The following is a 17,484-nucleotide window of genomic DNA, read 5'->3' on the forward strand; positions in this document are numbered from 1 at the left end:
TATAGCTGTAGAAGACAGCATTTGAATTTGCACCAGTTTTTCACTTTTTTAAAAGCTGTATTCTCCCTTAAGTGGAAGGAAAGTTTTAGTTGTTACAGTAAAAAATTTAGAAAGAATGTGATTGTCCTGTAGCTGCACATGCTGAGAAGCAGCAAGTAGATAGACCTTACAAATGTTTCTCTGTAAACAGAAGTAAATGTTTTGTGAAATCTCTCAAATTTACAGCTTTGTAGTTTGACTTTGGTTTCAGTACAGAGGGGAACAGGAACTTGAAAAAGGTGAGCTTCTGTTATGTAGTTGCTGTATGGTGGGTATACAACCAAATATGAGAGGGGGGCAAAATAGGCCTGTGAGAGATTCAGGTAAGGGACAGAATGAAGCAGTTGAGCAAAGTGGAACTGTTTAAGTAGTAGAAAGATGCTGTATGAGTTGTGGTAAGATGTTAAACAGGAGAAAAGGGGGAGGAGGGGGAAACAACCCATTAATTTGGAACTTTTCCAGCATATCAGGTCACAATGATACAAAAATCAGTGTGTTATATGTCACTTTTTAAGATGTCACTTTTTCTTTTAAAGAAGCTTCATCTGCAGTTATTTACCTTCAGAAGTAAAAGATGAGAATTGTTTAACTGATGAGGCAGGGAATTTGGTAATTGTTTCTTTTTGGGTAGTTGAAAGATATCTTCATGAGTATGCTTAGGAATGAAATAATGGAATTACATTGTTTTTTCATTCATTTCAGAAGGTGAGAATTTTAGAGGGAAGTTTTTTTTTATCAGAACTCAAGAGATCTTCCCATCTTTAATGGGCAGTGTTGTGTTCCTCAACTGTTGTGGAAGCTCTTAAGAAACTTAATCGCCATGTATGTGTTATTGCTAAGCTTCAGGAAAAGAATATCTGTCTCTTATTCCCTCACTCTGTCAGAAGCAGTAATGCTTTTTTGTGTGTGTGTTTGTTTGAGGGCATGCTGAGTTTCAGACAAGCTGGATGTATCTTTACTTTCAAGTATGACGGTCATGGGAACTCTGAAAAAAAACAGATTCAAGTTCTTTTTTTTTTTTTCATTTATATATTTATATGTGTGTATTTATAATCTTGTTATCTTACATTTTGTATTTCTGTATTTGTAGGATGGAACAAAGTTTATTTCGATTGGGGCTCTGTATTCTGAGCTCGTGGCTGTTAGCAGTAAAGGAGAACTCTATCAGTGGAAGTGGAGTGAATCAGAGCCTTACAGAAATGCACAGGTACTGTGTACCTTCAAATGCTTACCTTCAGAATGATTTATATGCTTGATTATCTAAAATATTTTTCTGTTTCCAAAGAATCCTTCACTGCATCATCCACGAGCCATGTTCTTGGGATTAACCAATGAAAAGATAGTGCTGCTTTCTGCAAATAGTATTAGAGCAACTGTTGCCACTGAAAATAACAAGGTATGAGATGTGTTAGGTTGCTGAACTTGACAAAGTTGAGGTTTTTGGTTTTCCAGTTACTTGCAATGTATTACAGAGAAATTGATTCTTCAGCTTCATCAGTAGTTGAAAGTACTTAATTCGTTCATTCGTTCTACTTACTTTCCTCTGTAGAGATGTAAAACCGAAACAGAAACCCAGCTAGTGTTTTCTAATAGATGCAAAAGGTTTTTTTAAAAAAAACAGTATGTGGCAGATTTACAGCTGAAACAGTAAGATGATACCTGTTTTACCTGATTATCTGAAATACTTGTCTGTTTGCTGTTACAGTAGAAACTGACACTAGTTTAAGAATAGAGAAGCTTGTTAATGTTCAGTATATATTTACTATAAATTTAAGGGCATTCAAACTTTAGTGCTGTAAAGTTAGCTTTTTCTGCCCAATTATGAGTGAACTTGAAACTGATTTAATGAAGTATATGTACCTGTTGAAGTTTTTTTTGACACCTCTATGGTCTTTGGTGGTGAGTTTTTTTTTTGTGATGCGTTTTTGTGTTTTGTTGTTGGTTTGTTTTTTTTTTTTTCTTGTTTTTGGTGGGTGTTTTTTTTTAAATTTACTTTTTTTAGGGGACTGGAAATAGAGGAAAAAAAAAAATCCTGAAAAGAGAGAAAGAAAGAGAAGGGTGTAGTGAATAAAATCCCAAAGAGAATAATTGTTTTCCATTTTGTGGTTTGCTTCACCCCACATTCCCCTTTCAAAACCAGTAAATATACATTAAATTGTAAATTTTCTTTTTTTCCTTTCTTCCCTTCTCACTTAGGTTGCTACGTGGGTAGATGAAACTTTAAGCTCCGTAGCATCTAAATTAGAACACACTGCACAGACATACTCAGAGCTTCAGGGAGAGCGGATTGTTTCTTTACATTGTTGTGCTCTTTATACGTGTGCTCAACTAGAGAACAATTTGTATTGGTGGTAAGTAAATGTGTTTATTTACAGCAGTGTAGATCCACTGGATTTTTTCATGTTGTGCTCTGAGGAGCGTTGCAAAACTGAACTACAGTTGTTCTGATGTTTGTAATTCTGCGCTTGAGCTTAGTTTCCCTTTTTAAAGCATATTTATTTTCTTCTTTAATGCCAAAAAAGTTTTTGGATCTAATTATAACAACTCTAAAAGGACAAGGTTATTCTTTCAGGAGATGTGTATAAACGCTTCAGGATTCAGATAGCTCAGTACTACACAGGATCAGAGAATAACGTTTTTTATACCTTTCAGGCCTTTTCAGATTATGAGTATGGAATAAACTTACCCACATAGGAGGTACACAATCTTCTCTCAGGTTCTGTTAGAAAATTTTGTCTATTAGTTTGTGGTTCAGATCTTAAAGAAGAGAGCAATAACATCAGATGTTCCCTCTAGAGCTTGTTAAAATTTAACTCTTTTAAAAATGGTAAAATATGAAATGTTAGTTAAAATATTTTAACTAAGAATTTGATAATTGAGAAGTCTGTGTTTAAAAACCCCCAACCAACAAACAACAAAAAACCCACAACAGAAATACCCTCAAACCCACAAAAATGTCATTCCCAAAAGCACTCTGAAATGAATTTCTCTTTTGAGTGAATTCATTGAACAGTACTAATGCTTTGTCAGCATGCATTATTTTTGTCAGTGTGTCAAAAGTCATTGCATTATATGTCATGGCCAAAGCTCAAGTAGCTTTTAGGCATGCGTGAGTTAAATACTTGGTGATGAGTTGGAAATCAAAGCATTGAAAATTAATTCAATGAAACAGTTTTCTCATTAAATTTTAATAACTCTTTGGAATATATGTAAGTAGAATTGTAGCTGAGCTTGTAAACTTAAACACAGATGTATTTTATTCTAACTTCTAGTCCCAAATCAAAACTGCAGCACTCTGATTCTTGACCCTTTTGTTATGTTATGACATACCTCACTTAAAGTAGTTACTCATAATATAGAAACAAATTATAACAAAGTAAGCTATAACATTGGAGATACCTGGCTATTAGTACCTGCCATCTTTACTGCTTTTAGGATAATTGGTGCAATATATAAAAAGACTTACTAGTATATATGTAATCTTTGAAAGCAATTTATTTATTAACCAGCTTGTCCTCTCTGGGAGGGATTAAATGTCAGCAGTGGTGAATTTGTGTTAATCAGATTGATGTAGACCGTCTGTTACTATTGATATCCATAGTTACAATGGTCTCTAGTACGCTAGACAGGATTTTGGTTTCCAGTGTTACGCAGGACTGATACTTTTCATGTTTTATTTAACAATTTTAAATAAAAGTGTCCAACTCCATAACCTACTGACTAAAACATGAAGTATCGCAATAATAGGCATGCTTAACTGTGTATGTGGGAGTTTTCAGCTAAACAGCTAAATTACAAAAGAAGCGTCTTATTTTCCCCTTTCTTGCAGCTTAAGTCTGTCGTAAGAGTCTTAGACTCCTTCAGCCATGTCCCCAGAGAGAAAGTGAGGCTTTTAGAATACAAAACCAAAAAGCCTCACCCTGTGCTCCTATGACTGCAGGTTCTGGAGATTATCACTAGTCATGGGAAGGATGTCCTCAAGTTCTTTGGGGACAACCAGCAACTTAAAAAGCTGTGACTGGAGTGTACCATCTGAGACAGAGGTCTTGCAGCATTTTGGACTAGAAGAAAAGCCATTTGGCAATGACATCTCTTATGTGCTCCTCCTCCAAATAAATTGTCCAGCTGAGATGAATTTGGGAAGTGGGGATGAATACAGGAAAAGTTGTCATTTCTACAGAGCATTGTTAGAGGTGGTGGCACAGAGGCCTGTATGTTGAATCATCACTACATAAAGCAGAAGGAATAAATATTCAAAGTTATAAAATGAGTGTTTATTACAAAGCCTTTTTAAAATTATATGCCTTTTTCCACAGGGGTGTAGTTCCTTTCAGCCAAAGGAAGAAAATGCTAGAAAAGGCCAGAGCAAAAAACAAAAAGCCGAAGTCTAGTGCTGGTATCTCCTCTATGCCAAACATAACTGTTGGAACCCAGGCAAGTGCAGCTGTCATGTGGCATTTTAATCATGATGTATGATGAGTTTACAGCCTGCTGTTGAAAACAAAATGAAGGCTGCATTCTTGTTACGCCCAAAAGTTGTATCAATAGTATGGAATTAAAATAGTATGTTTTAATTATATGACTGTAAATTGGTGTGTTCTGTTAGTGTTGTCACCATTACATGTATGACTGATGGCTGCAAACATGGAGGAACAAGCTGTACTCATACGAAGTACTTCTGTTTTAACTTACCTACTGAGAGAGAATACGTATCGAAATAGGATTCTCAGTAGGGCAAATAGCTTTGTAAATTATTTGATGTTTAAGTGCCTAATACATTAGAGTCTGGGTTTGATTTATTTATGCAGTGGGATAGGCCTTTGGTTTGAAGCCTTCACCAGAAAGGTTAATAACTGGCACAGAGGGTTAGGATTCTTTGTGATTAGTATTAGAACTAGTATGAGACAAAACAGCTTCTTCCGAGGGAACACATTTCTTTCTGTTCCCAATCTGTTATAATTGACTCCAGGATGAGCCTTTGTTATTAGATGAATTGTTCCTTTTGTGATTGAGCATCTAAATACTATTTATTAAGCAATTGCACTGCTAAAGTGGTTGCTTTCAGCTGTGAATGGCACAAGAGTCTCTTTTTTTCCTAGAAAAGTGCGTAGTTCATCATGGTGACTTCCCTCTTCACCTAGTTCCATAAGCTTTATTTTTTGAGTACTGCATATGTCACCAAGAAAATGGCATGCATATATGACTTCTCTCAGTATAACCCGTTGTTCTCATAGAAAAAAATATTTCTGTCTGTAGGTGTGTTTAAGAAATAACCCCCTCTATCATGCTGGAGCAGTTGCTTTTTCAATCAGTGCTGGAATTCCTAAAGTGGGTGTGTTGATGGAATCTGTTTGGAACATGAATGACAGCTGTCGATTTCAGCTTCGATCACCTGAGAGCTTGAAAAACATGGAGAAAGCTAGCAAAACTACTGAGGCAAAGTAAGTGTTGAGAGCACACATGCACGCACACAGGACATTTATGTGGTATTCTCTTGAATTAATTGATTAAAAAATGAAAAGAAAAAAGGCTTTTGTCAGTTTGAACTTCCTGCTGCCTTTGTAAGATTCTAACTTTTTTGTTAACTCTGCTAGCTGTGCAGAAATGCTCAGTGCCAGAAGGGTGTCTCAGTTGTGTGAAACAGCTATGCAAATATGAAATGCAGAAGGAATATTAGATTTAAGATTTTCCTGCAGTGTTTCACAAAGTTTCCAAGATTTTATATTTTAATAACTAAGTGGTTTTGTTATGGACCTATTTTCAGGCCCTTCATGGCATTGAGAGACCTGTTTCAGTCCCTTCATACTCTGGGGATAGGAAGAGGAAATCAGGCTGACAGTTGCCATTTAAATGTTTCTTAAAACAGGATTTAAACCATTTCAAGAATAGCTTGAAAAAGTTCAGCCGCTCTAGCTAGTGTTTCAGGTTTCTGTACAAAGCTAGTAATTATTCTTGTCTTCAGATGAGGCACATCTAAAGATGTTTATTTTCTATAATATTGTATCTATGCTCAGTTAATATTATCAAGCTAATATCTGATAAATCAGGATAACACCATTCCCAACATCAGATATATAGTCTTGTCAATTAGGATGGAGTATGGAGTTATTTCATTAAAGTGTAATTAAAGAAATGTGGCTGGGATGTCATTCTCAGGGAAAAAAAAAAATCACCTTTTTCCTTCTTCATGCTAAATTATATCATTTATTCCAGACCTGAAAGCAAACAGGAACCAGTGAAAACTGAGATGGGGCCTCCACCATCCCCAGCTTCCACTTGTAGTGATGCATCCTCAATAGCAAGCAGTGCATCTATGCCATATAGTAAGTAATATGTAGCTCATAGCAACATAAAATATTTGTGTAGATAGAAGTTTTCATAAAAGGCAGTTCTACAAAGATTCTGTACTAATTTCAGAATCCCTTTTGGTCTTTCAGTCTGAACTGCAGTGTATGTGAAAGCTCTGTAATAGACATTAGATAACCTGTGAGTTGTCAGTGTTAAATTTAAGAATATTAATATAAGCAGTGACTACTTGATGAAAAGTATATCTAAGCAAGCATAACAGTTCTCAGAATCAAAAGTATCTTTCTGGAGGTGATAAAGAGGAAGTTTGAAGATAAAGTTGCTTATGTGTAATTGCAATATAAGAGTGAGTTTCTTTACAGCTGAGAAGTTGAACTTGTTTCGGAAAATTCCCTTTAAGCTGTTATTACACAGTTTGTCTTGCAGGTGAATAGGATATAAGAAGGAAATTCTTTCCTGTTAGGGTGGTGAGGCACTGGAGTAGGTTGCCGAGGGAGGTTGTGAATGCTCCATCCCTGGCAGGGTTCAAGACCAGGTTGGACGAGGCCTTGGGTGATATGGTTTAGTGTGAGGTGTCCCTGCCCACGGCAGGGGTGTTGGAACTAGATGATCTTAAGGCCCTTTCCAGCCCTAACTATTCTATGGTTCTATGAACTTCAGTGAATAAAGCAGTAATTCATAGTCTATTACATAAAATGCTTAGAACTAGACTTCACTAATGCAGAAAAGCAGTGAGAGAAGTCTTACAGTACAGGTTGTACTTAAACCTAGAAGGCTATGTTATAATTTATGCAACTTATCTCTTAAGCATTTTTTTCTGTCGTTTAAACCATACACTTATAAACAGTTGATTACAATGCTGTCATTTCAAGAAATCTCTCTGCTCCTGTTTAATTGTTCATATACTACAGTTCTAAAAAGCATTCATCTGGAGAATCAGATGGCCTCATTCAGTGGCCAAGAATCTCGTATGCTCAGATCTGTAGTACTAATTAATTTTTGCTGCTGATTTCTTCTCTTCTGCTGTTCTTTTAACTGTCATTTTTCCCTGACTGTAATTTTGCTTGAGATTTTGTACTAGTGTTAGAAGTTAACTTCACAGCTGGCTTAGAAGTTTTCTGCTTCTGACTTTAAATATATTGATAATTATGCTGTATACTCAATTCAGGAGATTGAAGGTTCTTGTCAGTGTTAAGTAAGCCATGTTATGTGTTTAAATTTGATCCCAAGTGTTAATACAGCTATTGTTCAGATAATATTTTTGCAGCAAATCTAACTATTGCGATTACTATTAGCCCAAATAGCTATGTTTCTGCCTCATTTGCTACTCTTCTAGATGTTTACCAGAAATTCGTATGTAGAGGACAAAGTTTATTTGTAAAGGTGATAAAAAGCACTGAGCAGGGTTGAATGATGTCATGATGTCAACCTTTTTCATCAAAGCTTAAATACTTAACCCTGATGAAGCAATTTATTGTATTCTAGTTATTTTGCTTGAATGTCCTTAAAAATTGCTTTTTATCAGATAGGCTTTATTAGTGCTAATTCACAGAAAAACATGGAAGTGGCATGGTGTACTGTTAGGTAGCTCTGACTTTTAAAGTCAGATTCTTGTTAACCTCTTGTGAATTTCTGGATTGGACTGTTCATAATCTTTTTTGTGGGACAGGTTTGATGTTTGAACATTGCATTTTGATGCTTTGATTAAATATTTCAAGTCTGTCTTTTTTGGTAATAACTTTTTTTGTCTCAGAGCGACGACGATCTACTCCTGCCCCAAAAGAGGAGGAGAAAGTAAATGAAGAACAGTGGTCTCTGAGGGAAGTTGTATTTGTGGAAGACGTTAAGAATGTTCCTGTTGGCAAGGTTTGTCTAAAATACACTGTCCCACCATCTTTGTGGAGGGAAAGAAAAAGTTTTCCCTTTTAGATAAGCTGCTAAAAGAATCATAGCTTTGGGGATGCTGCAGAATGTTTATGACTAGACTTTTGTTGCATCTTTGCTTGTCCATAAAACAATGAACACATAAAAGACTGAATGTGTTGTGAATAGAAAGTGATGAATCTTAAAAAATAATATTCTGATACTCTAGGTTGAACCACAGTATTAAGAAAAGCAGCTGTGGTTTTATCCAGAGGATTATTTTTGGTGACTTAAGCAATGGTTCTTACTTCTCCAGTGAGATTGTGAAGAGTTACATGTGTTGTGACTGACTTTCACATATACAGCAACTTAATATTCAGGTGAATCTCATGTAACATACTAACAGATTTATTTTTTATTTTATTAATTAGAAATGCTACGCTTCATTAGTATGACTGTAAAGTTGTTTGATCTATTACTTTATTTTGCCCTTGTAATTTTTTCATTTTCTCTCTAGTAAACCTTTGCTCTTAGTGCTGTAGAGGGAAACACTGTTTCTCCTTTGGCATTGTAGTGTGATGTTAGGAGGGATCAGGTCATCTAGACAGTTCTCTGATTGGCTTTTCAAAAATCAGAACAGGAAAGCCAATAAAGGTTTTGTACAAAATGAAGAGATTGGGTTGCTTTCTGCTGGATTCAGAGAAGATAAAAAAAAAAAATGTTACCAGAAGAGAAAATAACTGTCCACACTAGGCACGTGGATTTAGTCCTTCTGCTTACATCCCTAATGGTTTACTTGTTCAGGAGTGGAAGATTTGCCTTGAGCAGTATCTTTGAAAGGAGAAGGCCCACAGTGAATTTTCATTATCAATTTTGGGTCATTTCTGCAAAAGGGAGTGTGGAGCAAGTTAAGTCATTGAAATACTCAAGTTTCTATAAATGAAGTTTTGAGATCTAATTGAAGTTGCTTAAACCATTGTTTGCCTCATATCAGTTTTGGGAAAGCCCTGTTGTCTCTATCTGTCCTTCATGTTTTGGATCCTAAGATCTTCAAGACAGCGAGTTTTACTGTTTCTGTATACAGTTGTAAAAGTGTCTTTGTGCTGTGTCAAGAGCTACTATAACAAAGAAATGAGTAAAGTGTAAGTCTGCTAGATACACTCTTGGATTTAGTCATCTTTCTCCTTGGAATATATTCCAGTCTCATTACCATTTAAATCCGTCATGGGCTTGGAGCAAAACTAAGCCTTTGTTCCTTAAAGTATGTCATTACATGGAGGAGACGATGATTATAAGATTATCCACCTAATGGAAGACTGAAATAATGAAAAATCTTGGCACTTGTTTCTTCTGTTGTCTGCAGTGGTAAGAAATATGATGCAGTCATCTTTCACTGCCATTTAGAAAAGATACAGGCTGAAATAAGCCTTCGTTACTGCTCACTGATATCAGAGGAATAGAAGTTGCTTTTGTCCATCCCATGCACTTTCAGATACCTGCCCGCATTAGCTTCTGGATCTCCTCTACTGGAAGGCTTAAATGGTGTTTTGAACCACAGTTAGAACAAAAGGGTAGAGAGCCTGGGTTGGAGCTGCCTTTTCTTCTTTGGTGTTTTGTTTTGGTCTGAGGCTTTCTATTGGCAGTGTCCAGGGCCTCCCCAAGCGACTTCTGTTCATGAAAGTTATCCTTAATCCGGTGAGACTTCCATGTATTACCAGTTTTGCAGATCCTATGCCCAGAAAGTTTATCAAGTACTAGAGATCTTGTGGAACATGAATTTCAGTAGAGTAGTTGTTTAACTTGTACTTTGTATTGTTTCAGTCAGTCGCTTGAACATTGTATTTTTTGTTTGATTTCTGTCTGAGATTGAAGTCTTTCATTGAGAAGGTTAAATTGAAAGAGCTCAGGCTGGATAGAATCCCAGAAGAGTTATCTATTAGGAAAGAATTATCTATCTATTAGGAAATTTTTTAATCTTTTTAATCTTTAAACTTTTAATCTTAATTTTAAAGAAATGTGTCGGTGTTTCTTTGGAAGTGCTTATTCTACTTTGAGGGTAGAGGGAGGAGCCTTTTCTGTGATGTTAAAATTTTTTCCATTCCAACAAAGAGATAAGACATAAAAATTATGTTTACCTGGTTTTCTGCTGCTGTGTCTTTAGAGAGAATATGGTGATTCTGGAGAGGGAAAGAATCTACAGATGATTGGTGGATCCAGACAGGTTTACTGCTGAAAGGCTCAAGTGCTGGTAGTCAACTTAGGCTTAGTAGCCTCTAAATATACCAGTCTTTAATGTGATTTTTAGTGAACAACCATACGAGAGAACAGGGGAGGAGAAGTGGGGCTCAGGATCTGCTTCCACTTTTTGAGGAAGGGACTTCAGAGGAATGTTTTCTGCCAGTGTGCTTTGGCATTGTGGCTTAAAGGAGTGTGCTGGTGGGTTGATATAAGGGTAAAGGAGACAAATAAAGACATAAAGAATGTATGTCCATCTTTCAGCTTATCAATTTCTTTTTCTTTTACATTAAAAAGAAGGATCAGATCTCTTTATCCTGTAGCTGAAAACGCTCTGAAATGGATCTTGCATTTGGGGAAGAAAACCTTTAGACTTCCATTTTTGTTGCTTAATTTTAATTTGTTTGATTCCATTATTTTAGTTTAGTCCTCATAAGGCAAACATTGCCTGTAGAGTTCTGTAAAATGCTTGTTTCTAATTGATGAAACTTTTGCATTAGCAATATGAATGGTATAAGTACACTAGTTCTGTAAGCTAAAGTGTTGACATCCTTTAGACTCTTGCATTTTATTTTTATTAATGTATTTTTCAATGAATTCAGACTTACATAATTTCAATTAAAGAAGCAACTTACCTATCTTGTTCAGTGCCAATCCATTATACCACATCTCTGTTTTGGAGCTTGTTATGTACAATTCCTATCAGGTGTTTCACTCAGGCTCCTAGTTGCTTGCTGCGTCAATGGATAGTTTTATTTTCTTTCTGTGCAAAGGCCAGTAGCCATACTAGTAGCTATTTAGTTACAGAACTGCATTTTAGTTACCTTATGAAGAGGTGAAGTTCTTCTCAGCCAAATCAAAGTAAATGTATTTTCCACTTTTTAAAGCTACATGATTTTTTTTCTTGAACCATAAAATGGGAAAGAAAAAATATTTGGCATGTGGACTTTGAAACAGTCACCATAGAGTTCCAGCACTTGAAAAACTGGAACATTTCTCTGAACATGTGAAAAGTGATGCAAGTGGTAACATTGCATTAAGAGCAGACAGAAAGCATGTAAAAGAAAACTTCTAATTATGGAGATAGGAAGCTTTAAATATTTGGAGATTGTGCCTTTTCTTAAGGTGTGTTTCTTCCCCCCACCCCAGCCCCTGATTATAAATTTGAAACGTAGTAAATGAGATTTCATACATTTTGCTAGAGGTTGGCCATTTACAATCTTCTGTTTGCAGAAGCAGCCCAAATTTGTAAAGTGTTTTTAGCAGCATTTAGTCGTTAAAAAAACAATCCCTACATGTCAGAGTAGAAGCTGTGGCTGTGCCATTGGCATGTGATATCAGACTTACGAGTTAGTCTGATTACCGTGAAAACATCTAAATGTACCTTGATTAATATTTTTTACAAAAACATTGTTTTTGTGTAGTGTTGTCTGGCAAGTCTCAATAGAACTCAGCCCTTGTAGTGTCTAGATCAGAGTTCATGGATCTTTAGAGTAGGTCTGAATTTTGAAACTTCTGGGTAGTATTGTTACAGCCATCGGTGATTCTCTAGTACTTGTACTAGGGTCTGTGCTCTGAGAGGGAATTTTCACTATGTGGGGAGCAAGTGCTTTGACTCTGTCTACAATAAACTTTGTTACTAATACTTTCATATTTGTTTTTTCTTTTCCTGATAAAGGTCTAATTTATTTTGAAGCAAATCAACCTATACTGTTTCTGTTCAAAGCTTTTGGTAAAACTGTAATGTGTTCTGCTTGTAGGTGCTAAAAGTGGATGGTGCTTATGTTGCTGTTAAATTTCCGGGCACGTCCAGTAATGCGAACTGTCAGAGCAGTTCTAATTCAGATCCTGATCCTTCTTCTCTTCTCCAAGACTGTAGGCTGCTCAGAATAGATGAATTGCAGGTATGTCTTTGTGAAACACTTTAAAAAAAGGTTTGGGTATTCTGAAATGTCAGCACTGGGAGTTTAATTACATCTTAAAATTTAATGCGTGTTTTCAGGTTGTAAAAACTGGTGGAACTCCCAAAGTTCCTGACTGTTTTCAGAGGACACCTAAAAAGCTGTGTATTCCTGAAAAAACAGAGATCCTTGCAGTAAATGTAGATTCAAAAGGTAAGTAGGACTTACCCTGTAAGATACTCTGTTAGAGCCTTTATTACCTGTTTCTCTTCCTAGTGGAAACCAACCATTGTCAAACTAACATAAGCTGTTGTTTCCATTGATACTGGTGATTCCTTAAAAGTGCTTTAGTTAGGAGTTCTTTTACTGGATGCGATCAGTAAAAGACATTAACATTTTTCTTCGTGTATCTTTGAAGGAGTGCATGCTGTTCTGAAAACTGGGAACTGGGTTCGATACTGCATATTTGACCTTGCCACAGGAAAGGCTGAACAGGAAAATAATTTCCCTACTAGCAGCATTGCATTCCTGGGGCAGAATGAGAGAAGTGTTGCTATTTTTACAGCTGGACAGGTTTGTGGTTTTGTATCTCAATAATTTAACCTCACTGCACTTAACTTTCCATCATCTTTGAATAGGATGGTACAGCCTTTTGTAGGGCTTTTCCAAAGACTGGCAAAGAAATAGTTCTTCAGATGGGTTATGAAAGACTTGCTGCTACCATAAATATTTTTAAGGCATGATGGAAATATCAGTCTAACTCACTTAAGCACTTCTAATAATCTCACTCAAATTCTACCTTGAATACAGAGTAAAAAAGGGAGAAAAACTTGACAGTAGTTCCTGTGTTAGTGTATACTTGTCATCTAGTTATACTTTGAAATTGGGTCAGATGAAAATCCACTCCTTCAGAATAAATGGAAATATTAAGAAAAACCCAACTGTATTTGACATTAAAAACGATATATTGAAGTTTTAAGCAACTCTTTCTACTATCTGGTGTTAAGTATCTTATCTGATTATACAACTTGATTACACTGTGCTAGGCCTTCATGAGGAGGGCTGATTAAAAAATACTTGAACTCTTCTAGTAACTTCTGCAGATGTGATACATTTTGCTTAGGATAGTCGAAGGAAATACTTTTGGCAAAAGAACTGAAATAGAATGTTTCATTTTAATATATTCAACTTTCTCTGAAGCATTTAAGTAAACTAAAAGTATAGGTACTATGAGTTTCATTGGTAAAGAATATAAAGCATCAGGAAATACTTTTAATAGTATTTAGTACGTTAAGCACATTTCAAGCATTTGAGAAAGGAAGTGTGGTATCTTATTCTGCCACTTGTCATGATAGGAGACAATGATCTAAGTGAGAATTTAGGGTAAACTGTTGTCATTACTGGCAGTCAAGCAGAACTGGACCTTTTGGGACAGATAATATTCATAAATTGTAGAGACTTAATGATAAAAACTTTTTTTTCCAAATGTAGGAATCTCCTATTGTTCTTAGAGATGGAAATGGTACAATCTATCCAATGGCAAAAGATTGTATGGGTGGGATACGAGACCCTGACTGGCTTGATCTTCCACCTATTAGTAGTCTTGGAATGGGTGTTCATTCCTTAACAAATCTTCCTGCTAACTCGACCATCAAAAAGAAAGCTGCTGTTATCATTATGGCTGTTGAGGTAAAGTATTCTCTTTACTACAGAACTATGTACTTTTTTTTCCTCTTGCATTAATAAAGTTATGTGTAAAGCAACTTTGTGTTTAGATACCGATTTGTAATTTCACTATTTCAAAGAAACTGATTTCAACTGAAGATTTTCTTAGAAACAAGAAAGTACAAATATGTTTCTACAGTAGAGTGAAAGATCCATTTTGAGCATTACTTTTAAAACTGTTATCTTTTTATGCTTATTGCCAGTGTACAGTTTTATTTGTTTTATGAGTGTATAGTTTTTTACTGATGGATCCAACAACTTGTTTTCTTGTGTATCATATATTTGGACCATACATTAGGAAATTAAGCAAAGATATTCTGTCCTTCTCCCCAGTCACCTGTAGAGTTCTGTACTCATCTGTGCTACTGTATGAATAGGTCTGTTGTGAATTTATTTATCAAACTTGTATAAAACCACAAGTAATTTGGTGCACTTAGATCTGCTGTGTGCTGTGCTGCCACCAGGAGGTACTGTGTACCTGTTAGACTATGATTCATTTCACAGTGGAGTATTCCAGCGCTGTAAAAAAACTTGTTGTATATGGGGTGAGCCTCCCAGACCTTCAGCAACTTCTGTTCATTCGCTTTTCAGCATGTATATCACTTGTTTAAAACAAATAGGTAGGAGCTAATTGATGTAGACTCCTTAGTTTTTCAGTTGTACCACTTTTCCTGTTACATGTAGCCATGAAGTAATCTGTTTTAAGAACCCAGCTCTGAAGCCAAAGGCATAGTTTTGTGAGCCTGATAGTTTTGGCTGCTTAAGCTTCTCCTTTCCTTTTAATTTGTCTGTGCCCTGAATGCTTGCTGATTTCTGTTTTTTTTTATCAGTGGTATAACTGAGATGATGTGTATTCTCAGCGGTTCCTGTACTAACTTCCAGCTAATGTCCTAGATTTAGGCCTTTCTATTAATTCCAGAAAACTGGAAGTTAGGAAGCTTGTATGTCTGCCTTTTGTATTTTAAATTGTTAAAATACTTTATTCTTTTGAGTACAGAAACAAACTTTAATGCAGCACATTCTTCGATGTGACTATGAGGCTTGCAGACAATACCTGATGAATCTTGAACAAGCAGTTGTCTTGGATCAGAATCCACAAATGCTGCAGACATTCCTTGGCCATAGATGTGATGGAAACCGCAATATTCTGCATGCTTGCGTGTCTGTATGCTTTCCAACCAGCAACAAAGAAACAAAAGAGGAAGAGGGTGAGCTCAAAAATATAATGAAAATACTGTGAAAATAAACTTTTTATACATTTTCAAGAACATTTGAAATAAAGGCTGTATTCTTCCTGTACAGGTGTCTTAAAGTTTGGGACCTAAAATAGGTCCTAGCCTTTCAAAGGTGCTGTGACAACACTGTTATTACTCTCATGAGGATTTGTAAGAATTGTCTAGTTAAGAATACTAAACAGTTTTTATTGATTCTAAAGAACAAACTTTTCACATCCACATGTTGATTGTGGATGAAAACAAATGTTTTTCCACCTTTCTATCACTAGTATCCCTGTTATTTCACTAACAAGCTTTTAAGAGAAACAGTATTCAATATTTTTCAAGTTTTGTAGTATATGTTAATGCCTTCAGTAGGAAATGCTACTTGCAGTTGACATGTATTAAGAGATGTGAAAGAATGGCCTTCTGTTAATGCCACTTACTGACACAGTTAAATACTGTTATGTAAGAAGTATGCTAACAGAGCAAGGTTGCTAAGTCAAGCACTCAAAAATTAGGAAATGCCAGAATGAAGTTTACCCCTGTGCTGTGCATGGGTGTGCATTGTGAAATGGTCTTTAATTACACCGTCATACTATTTTTTCCACAGGACTACCTCATTCAGTGCACAAGATGGACGGTGCTCACCGAATGGGTAGCTATTCAATATTTCTTTTTATCCTCATCATTCAGTGTGTGGCCCCATTCCTTATTTATTGCACACCATACAAACCCTGCACTGGATAATGAATGAACTTCCTTGTGGGATTTTGTATGGTGCTGTCATTGAATTTTAGTCATTTATAGACCTTAATTGTTCCTCATAACCCTGTTTATAAAATGGGGGTAATGCTGCAGCTTTCTCATCTCTTGCTTGAAGTTTTATTATAGTTTGAAGTTTTTATGTATTCAAAGCTATTAACTAATTTTGAAGGTTCTGCTTGAGAAGCCTAGGGCCTGGTCTAATTTTTTTTTTTAGTAGGTATTATTTCAAAACACTTTATTCTACAGCTGGATTACTGGTACTTTTAGTTGTTCTCTGAATGTTAATTATTTCTGTGAGTTGGGCACCTTTCAGGTGTCTAGAAATGAGTAAAATGTATCATGATCATAGTGCTGTGTGTTGTTAGATGTAGCAGAAATAGGTTCCAGTTCTCCAAAGTGGTGTTCAGTGGCATTAAACAGAAGACAGTGCTTCCCCCTCTCCTTGCCAAGCTGTCGCTGCCTTACTACGCAGCTTTCAAATGTTGTAGCAAACAAGGCATAAACAGCTTCCTCATTGTACAGCCCTTCATCTTTAATGTGTCGTCCATCCTGTGCACTGATTGAGGCAGGGGTCTTGTTGTGGGGGCAAACAGCTCCCCCCTTCCCTCCAAAAAAACCCCAACCCAGACCAACCAAACAAAACCTAACAAAGAAAGATTATTTTACTGTAAGCACGCAAGGAAGCAGAAATAAGGATGCATGGGCAAACTTAATCTGACTTTTCCTAATTTGAGTGCTTGTCTTTGCAATCTTGACGTTTTTTCAGTAACTTCATTTGGATGTAATTTAACTTTCTGAAAAATGAAAAACATGAACCTGATAGACTTCTAACACCCCTCTGCCTCTCTCTTTCCCATCATAAAAATTCTTTTAAAAGGGGATTCATATCTTTAGAGTCAAGTCACATCCACCTTCTGCTGTAACTGTTAGCAATGGATATTAAGACAAGCTTATTTTCTGTTCATCATCTGGAGGGCAGTGCTGATTAATGTTACTGTCTGTAAGTTGTGCAGCCATCTGTTAAACTGAAAAGACGTTTGATTTAGGAGTTAAGGCTTCAATTGCAGACTCTGGATATGATGTTCCTTAACAATTACAAAACATACTGCTCCTTTCCAGCTAGTACCTGCCCGAGATTCTTCACTCTTCTTCATACAGATTCCTCCTTAAGTGCCAGAAAGGGAATATTATGGGCAGGGATGAGCTTTTTCATTCTTGGATCCTGTGCCTAGTTTTGCCATAGCTCCTGCAGTGCTGGATTAAAGAATTGCAGGAAAAGTGGCCCCAGACCTGCAAAACTGCTCTGTTTCTCTGTGATTTAGTATCTCCTTAGTCTTGCCAGTAGAGAGGATCTTGGAAAAGACACATTTAAAAGAAAGGTCCAAAACATGTCAAATCATTAAAGAGTCATGATACTAAATGTCAGATAATTT

General features: G+C 36.1%; 1 protein-coding gene across 1 annotated transcript in view; it reads left to right on the forward strand.

Annotated features, from left to right (window-relative positions):
- Positions 1-17,484, forward strand: part of UBR5 (ubiquitin protein ligase E3 component n-recognin 5) — an 86,628-nt gene that overhangs the window by 37,097 nt on the left and 32,047 nt on the right. The window contains exons 10-21 of the mRNA XM_061447993.1: positions 1,130-1,246; positions 1,325-1,435; positions 2,236-2,390; positions 4,356-4,473; positions 5,296-5,480; positions 6,253-6,362; positions 8,099-8,211; positions 12,204-12,347; positions 12,446-12,557; positions 12,763-12,917; positions 13,836-14,033; positions 15,067-15,277. Coding sequence (XP_061303977.1) covers positions 1,130-1,246; positions 1,325-1,435; positions 2,236-2,390; positions 4,356-4,473; positions 5,296-5,480; positions 6,253-6,362; positions 8,099-8,211; positions 12,204-12,347; positions 12,446-12,557; positions 12,763-12,917; positions 13,836-14,033; positions 15,067-15,277 — 1,729 coding nt within the window. The remainder of the gene's footprint in view (positions 1-1,129; positions 1,247-1,324; positions 1,436-2,235; positions 2,391-4,355; positions 4,474-5,295; positions 5,481-6,252; positions 6,363-8,098; positions 8,212-12,203; positions 12,348-12,445; positions 12,558-12,762; positions 12,918-13,835; positions 14,034-15,066; positions 15,278-17,484) is intronic.

This window comes from Pezoporus flaviventris, unplaced genomic scaffold, assembly GCF_033815535.1.
Source record: "Pezoporus flaviventris isolate CSIRO_AGI_PZ_B2104156 unplaced genomic scaffold, CSIRO_AGI_Pfla_v1 ptg000007l, whole genome shotgun sequence".
NCBI lineage: Eukaryota > Metazoa > Chordata > Aves > Psittaciformes > Psittacidae > Pezoporus > Pezoporus flaviventris.